Genomic DNA, 7,665 nt, shown 5'->3' on the forward strand with positions numbered 1-7,665 from the left:
TTTGTATCACTATAATTCAAACTTTATTATTATTAAGTGTTTAATTTGCTAATTATGTGTAGTAAGTATTTTAAGCTAAGTGTTTAATAAATGATAAATTTATAATGTGATAATGAAATTGAAACTGATACTGAACTGAATTATGGAATACTGGATATTGTTTTGAGTACTGAGTGAATTGTGAAAATACTGAATATTGTATGTATAATGCATTGAATTGTGAAATTACTGAAATAATGAATTACTGCAATACTGTGAAACTGACTGAAATAAGGAATTTATAATTGATACTGAACTGAGAAGGAAAATTGTACTGAAAAGTGAATTAAATACCCTATTAACTAGTCGGGCTAGTCGGATATAGTTGGCATGCCATAGGATATGGAAGAGAACGGTGTATTTGCCGCTTCTCGATCGAGCACTTATGTGCCGACTCATATCTTATTACGATTCGGCACTTTGTGTGTCGAATCATTCTTATTACCAATTCGCACTTGGTGTGGCGAATCTTTATTACATTCTTGATTCACGCTCTTGGTGTGTTTGGTTGAATCCATGTATCCGCCAAGTCGAGTCAAGTTAATAGGATAAATGAAATAAATTTACTGATAAAACTAATCTCGAATGATATAGTATATGTGAAAAGTGAAATTTGAAATAAAGAAATAAGAATGATATTTATATATATATATAATTAATTGATAATATAAAAATATTGAATTGTTTATTAGTAGTGACAATTGTAATAAAAAGTATGTGTGTGATTTAATGTATTTAATTATAAATTGAATTATAGTGATAACACTGAGTATATGCATACTCAGCGTACGGTTGTTTCCGTGCGCAGGTTGTAGAAGTCAAGTACTGAACCAGCATCCAAAGCCAGACCCGACTTCAGCAAACTTTTGGTGATGTATATTTTCTTTTGGTAATGTGGCATGTACATAGGATGTGTATAAAGGTTATTATGTTTTAATATAAATGGTTAAAAAATGTTAGTATTATAAGTTTATGCATTAAAATGAAAGAAGTTTAATTATTTTTATTTAATTTAGTATATTGTTAAATTTAAATTGATATTATGTTGATTAAGTTGATTAGAAGGTATTTGGAATAGAAATTGAGAATGTGAAATGAATTGGTTGAATTGGTTGTGATTGGAAATGATATGGTTTTTAATTGCAGGGGGTTTTATGTGAAAATAAGCAAAAATGCTACCGAAATTTGGTAAAAAAAATTTAGAGTACTTGAACGAGTTTCATTTCACTTTTAATTCACGTTTTGGATTTCAAAAGTTCATTACAGGGACTTAGTTATACAATTATATTACAGATGTTATTTTATTATGAATTATCCGTAAATTGTTTGATATGTCTGGTAATGCCTCGTAACCCTGTTCCGGTGACGGTTTGGGGTTAGGGGGTTTACAATATTGTTCATATCTGCAATGCGTAGTCAGTTGCAGCTTTAACGCATCCACAGAGATTCAATATTTTTAGTTTTCGACAAAATTTAGTCAAATATTCAAGACCTTCATCACTGAATGATGTGCAGCCACTAATGTTAAGTTTTGCAAGATTACGACAACTATGGGCCAAAGCATACAATGAGCGATCACCAAGCTTGAAACTTTTGCTGAGGTCCAGATCCTGCAGATCATGACAGAATTTCGCAATCGTCTCAACAGCAGTGTCCTAAAGCTGCGGATTTTCTTGGCCTAGTACGAGAGTTAGCAATTTGGTAAATTTAGGAGCAAGGGATAAAACCAAGTTGTTCATGTTCTTCCAGCACCTGCAGCAAGATACCACACAACCCAATTTTAGCGAGGAAGTAAACTACCACAAATACATCTAAATGCAGCCAAGCATAATATGAAAAAGTTTCCAACCAATAAGGTAGATATAAGATATTTCAACATCTCCACATCAAACAAGCTTTAACCATTACTACTAAGATTAAATGTCATGCAAGTTAATAAGCATCAGAGGGGGCACAAAAATACTACCATAACCACCAATATACATTGATAAATATATTTAAGAATTGATAAACCCGACTAGGAGAGTGTTTTTAAGTCATGCATTATTTTATCCTACCTATCAGAAACTAACGTACTAGGTGCTACAAATTTGGAGAACACTGAATACATCTTCCTAAATCAACCAAATACTTTCTTCAAGATTCATAAAAGGGAATAATGGCAAATATATTATTTGTAAACTATTATCATTTATGAAGGTTCAAAAATCAAAAGCATAGCCAAATGAATGGTACTTCAACAAAAAAATCATGCAAGTTTGCTGGATAATTATAGTTAAAACAGAAAGTGACGCGGACAATTGTAAAGGCAATAATCAAGGGCTAACTGAAAATGAAACTTTATGAGGTTAACCCAGACATCTCAAGATGGGTAGGAAATGCAGATTCAATCAAAGGGAATTACATCTTAAAGAAAAAGAAGATGAAGCTTCACTAGTCATAATTTCAAACAAAAAAAAACGCAAAAACTAAATTAAATCGGCAAAACACGATCTTAATCTTAGACATAAATTATGCAACAAATCGTCGAAAACATTGAAGAGCTAGGCAGGTCACGTTTGCATCTAAAAATATCCAACTCTAAGAGCTCAAATAATTGAAATCAATGAGCCGACCAAGAAAGGTCAATGAATAAAGAAGATGAGGAAAAAAGCAAAAGAAACATTTAAAGCGATAAAAATCATGAGCCAAAACAATCAATGAAATGAAATGAATTTTCAAAAAAAAAAAGATCAAGCAGTTTCGTAAATTCATAAATAGGATACAAAAAGGTTTTACAAATTTAGGTTAGACTGTAGCGTTTCCAGCAGAACTGGGGAGCACAGGTTTTACAAATTGGGGAGCATAAAAAACAGCTATGTATTTAAACAAACCAATGTACCTTCTCCTGGGTATCTTTTAAGCTTTTAAGCACTGGAGGGTTGCCTCAAAGCAGTAGCAGCTATCCTGAATGAGAAATCAAATTTCTGTTCTTTTCAGCCAAAAGCACGTTTGTGGGAGAAGACAGTTCCAAAGAACCAGCAGATGAGGGGAAAGAAAGTTTGTGGGAGAAGACGACAAGTTAATTTGGTCAATTTTCAGCCAAAAGCACTTTAAGCTGAAGAAAATGAGAAATTTTTAGCTTTTCATCTGGAGAGAAGTCTTTTTCTGATGGTGAAATTTTCTGAAGAAAAGGAGGCTGTTCTTCATTCCTTTTAAGGGAAAAAGACATTTTCAGCCAAAAGTCCTTCTAAAACATGCAGAAGAGCAGGGCCTTAATATAACTGCTTTTTTCAGAACTAAACGGTTGCTAAAAGAAAAGTGACCATATTTGTCAAAGTTTAAATAAAGAGGGAATAAAAATATAGATTATATTTAAATATGAATTTAAATGATTGAATCCTATGAGATGATGTGATGGTTAATAGTATTCATCGTCCTAGGTGTAGCCTAGATTTGAGTCATGCTAATTACGTTAGTTGTTCGAGCTTTATTATGTTATTGTAATATATTTAAAGATTATTAATAATATTATTTCATTTTGAACTTGATTTAATTTATAATGCCTCTAGAAATAACAAGCGCATGCAAATTACCAAGCTATATTGTTGGATTATAAATATATTTAATTTTTTAATATTTCTACTTATTAAAAGTTAAAAAAAAAAAGACAACAACATCATTTCAATGCAACATTGAAAGAGATGAAAGTAGTATTCACCATTGACTTCAAGCAAAGTGCCAAAAATGGAGATGATATTCTTAAAAGATTACTAGTAAAGAAAGGGAAACTTACGTGCTCTAAATGTGAACTTCAGACCAGTTAACTAATGCCCATTTTCACGGTAAAAAAAAGAAACCACTTCCAATACTGAAAACATCAGCAGAAAGTTGCCTCTTTATGTGCATCTATTGTAACATCTTCGAAAATTCATTGGTCTTAATAGTATTATTTTCAGTAATTATGAATCCAACTTTTCGAAATAAATTAAATGTGATTTGTAAGTATTAGTGGAGAAGGTAGTAGGAGAACATAAAAATTCAAAAGATTATGTATTAAAAATGTTAATTCAAGTATAGACTAAATTGTAAGGTTTTACAAAGTGAGAACTTTAAATTATAAAAAATTAAATTGAATTAGTGGTGAAATGTGTGATTTTTACCAAAATTAAGTGGATTAGGATGATGAATATATTTATATTATTAAGTTATAATGTTTTATTTATAATGTATTAAGTTTTTATTAAAATAAATATATAGCATGATGGAAAAGATGTAGGGATTTCTTCATCTTTCTTTTCATCCTCTTACTCATGTCACCCACCATTGTTGGACAGAAAATCTTTTTCCTTCCAATTTGGTCCTTATCATCAACAAATACCCCTCCAAGCCAAAAACTATTAAACTTTACAACTTAGCAAGCTTAGTGTTAATGTTTGAAGAGATAGAAAATCTAGATAATATGACAAACTAAGACTTTAAGGTAAGGTTTTCATGATTTAGTAGTAGTATTATATTTATTATAATTATTTCAACACGAAAATGTTATGAAATAAGTATATTGATTTCTCATGTTTTACGGAATTACCGTGAAATGAAGAGAAAGATAAGAAAGAAGATGGAAGGAGTGTAGGCAAGAGGAAACAAGTAAATAAAGTTTGAAGAAAACATAACCTAGTACTTTAGACATCTTTCTTACCTAATTAGATTTTTGAAAACAATAAATTAATGAACATGTTAATGTCATGAATTTAAGTCATTGTAACTTAATTCAAGAAACTAGTAAATGATTGTAGTTATTGTTGATGTAATTAAATGTGTAGAAAAAGGACTAAATTAAGAAATATTGAAAAGTTATGCGTGATTATGAAATTATGAAACTTGATTGTGCTTGTGATGAATATTGATTTTATATTAATGTTAAAGCTATTGTAAACAAGTTTTGAACTTGTGGGATATAGATGACATGTCATTGGAAATTCTATAGCGGGCTCGTGTATTTAGCACTTTGATACTTGTGTTTAAACACTTTTAGTGTTCGTGATAATCTAACACTTGCATGCTCATCTACTTCTAAATGATGAAAGTATGGTAAGTGAAATTGTGTTAATTATCTTTAGTTTAATTCTTGTAATCATGTTAAATATGTTTATTCATTAAATTAGCTAATTAAATTAATTGTAAGATTTGAATTTCTAAGTAAGCTTTCATAAGCTTAACGCGTTGTTTTGGACGCGTAGGTAAAGATCGTTTTGAAGACACCTTTTGAAGTGGTCATCCTTATCTCATCATCAAGCAAAGTTTGAAGTGTACATAGGATTAGAACCATTGAAATATTTGTAGTAAATTATTAGGTAAGTGGTTTCAAAACTATGTTATGCATGTTTAACGTTATTTTGTACCTTGGGATGATCTTTATTGGGTGGATATTTACATGTGTTATATGTGATGTTTAAATGATATTTTGATATATTTAAATTTTTAAAAAAGTTTAGAAATGTTGTGGAGTGATTGAAGATAGTTTTGACTTAGTTTTAGGTGTTCAAGTCATGTTGTGGCCGACATTTAATATTTGGTGTTGCAACGTTGGACTATGTTGCGACATCACGAGTCAGTGTCGCAGCATTGGAATATTCTACCCTCAGTGTCGCGACACTCATTTTTCAATATTACGTCATTGACTTTGTTTTGACCCAAAAACCCCCCAAATAGTTCTCATTTGTAACCAAACTCTAAAGGAAGAATAGAAATGATTTGAAAAACTTCAAATAATCTTAAATATATTAAAATAAAGTGTTTAAATAAATATTCAAATTAAACGATTGTGGTGTTTAAATATAATATTTCTTACTCGAAATACAGGCTGAATCCGGATAAAGGATATTACATGTATAGTACGATATATATAGGTTTTTGTGCTCCTGTTTTCCATAGAGTACACAGTCTCGCATTAAGATAGTGCTAAAAATATTAATAAACAAATTGGGTTGGACAATGATCGTTGGTTGTCTCCGATTGTCGAATTCAATAAAAATCACTATTCAAGAATATGTCATCTCCACCTCAACCTTGATTAATCATATCTACAAAGTTTGTATAAGTTGGCCCATAAAAGCAAGCAATAGTAGTAAAATAAAATGATTTGGTTTATGTGGTTAAGGTTATAGTTTGACCAATAAAAGGTGACACTTTCGATTTTTAGAAGTAGGCTTTTGGATAAAATGACATTTTAATTTCTTATGAAACTTTTAACTGTAATGTCAAACTCCTATATGGGATAAATTTGGCGCAGATTATTAGACGCCCATAAAAAAAGTAATATATTAGTTGCCAAGCTCATTTCTTTGCATGACCAAAAGATATTTCCTGCTCGTCTCCCCTCGCCTTGTTTTGGTACAGGGTGCAGGCCATACAGTTTTTCCTTATAAGAAGGCTAAACAACAAGAGAACCCGGACAAGAACAGCAGAAACAATGCAGATCAAGCGATAGAAACAACTGAAACAGGCTATTCAGTAATTTACTAATGCAAAAAATACAGAAAAAACCTTGAATCCATTTTCGACCCCAAAAATATAGATTTAAAATGCCAGTTATTATTTCAGCTTACAAATCGAACATGGGATAACAATGTAAGTTTTTATGGGATTAACGCGTACAACAGAACAGTAATGCAGTGAGTGATAACAGGTCTCCCACTCCCTTTTCTTTTTTCTATGATGTTACTTGTTAAATACATCACGGGAAAAAATTTTATGGACTTTGTTTAGAGATTTAAAAAACGTTAATGGACGGTTTTATGTGAAAAACCCCTTGTGGTGGCTCACACAATGTAATTAACCTCGATTTCTCATTTCATTTTTTGTCGTAAGCGTGGCTGCGAGCAGTATAAGTAATCTCCTTACTTCATGTTTAAGGTCACACACAACTGCAAGCAATTGCAACAAAGTGAAAAAAAAGTTGAGAAATATTCTAAATTCAATGGCAGAGAAGGAGGGAGGGATTGTGAAGGAAGGGCATGATGAGGGAATGAATATGGCTATTGGTCTTCTGGAAGAGTTTGGGCTCCCATTGGGACTTCTCCCTCTTGCAGATGTGATTGAAGTTGGTTTCGTAAGGAATACAGGTTACATGTGGATTGTGCAGAAAAAGAAGGTTGAACACAAATTTCAGATGATCAGCAAACTGGTCAGTTATGACACTGAAATTACCGGTTTTGTTGACAAGAAGCGGATCAAGAAGCTGAAGGGAGTTAAGGCTAGAGAACTCATGTTATGGCCTCCAGTAAATGAGATTGTAGTGGACGATCCACCCACTGGAAAAATTCACTTCAAGAGCCTCGCTGGTGTAACCAAGACCTTTCCCGTTGACGCATTCGCTGCCGGGCAGTAAAAATAGGCACCGTCTTGTTCTTTGGGAGCCACCAGAGTCCAGAAGCTATGGGGGTTTTTTGTGCTGCTTTATGTTCTACTTGTATGCAATTTGTGTTGATACGGATTAATGATGCATTAATCATGCCAATATTCAACCAAACAAATATATATACAAATGTAAATAAAACCAAGTGACTTCATTATTCAGTGCAGTGGTCACTTCAAATCCAATTTCAACAACAACGGTGATGACATCCTTTGTCCTCTGATTATCAG

At 31.9% G+C, this 7,665-nt stretch overlaps 1 protein-coding gene across 1 annotated transcript; it reads left to right on the forward strand.

Annotated features, from left to right (window-relative positions):
• The first annotated feature begins 6,997 nt into the window (after window positions 1-6,997).
• On the forward strand, window positions 6,998-7,408 carry LOC105767642 (uncharacterized). Its single transcript, XM_012587213.2, has one exon. The coding sequence runs from the start codon at window positions 6,998-7,000 to the stop codon at window positions 7,406-7,408; it is 411 nt and encodes a 136-aa protein (XP_012442667.2).
• Window positions 7,409-7,665: the final 257 nt, after the last annotated feature.

This window comes from Gossypium raimondii, chromosome 5, assembly GCF_025698545.1.
Source record: "Gossypium raimondii isolate GPD5lz chromosome 5, ASM2569854v1, whole genome shotgun sequence".
NCBI lineage: Eukaryota > Viridiplantae > Streptophyta > Magnoliopsida > Malvales > Malvaceae > Gossypium > Gossypium raimondii.

Excerpts from the sequence above, each read along its gene's own strand:
- LOC105767642 (XM_012587213.2), top strand. The coding sequence starts at position 6,998 with ATGGCAGAGAAGGAGGGAGGGATTGTGAAGGAAGGGCATGATGAGGGA.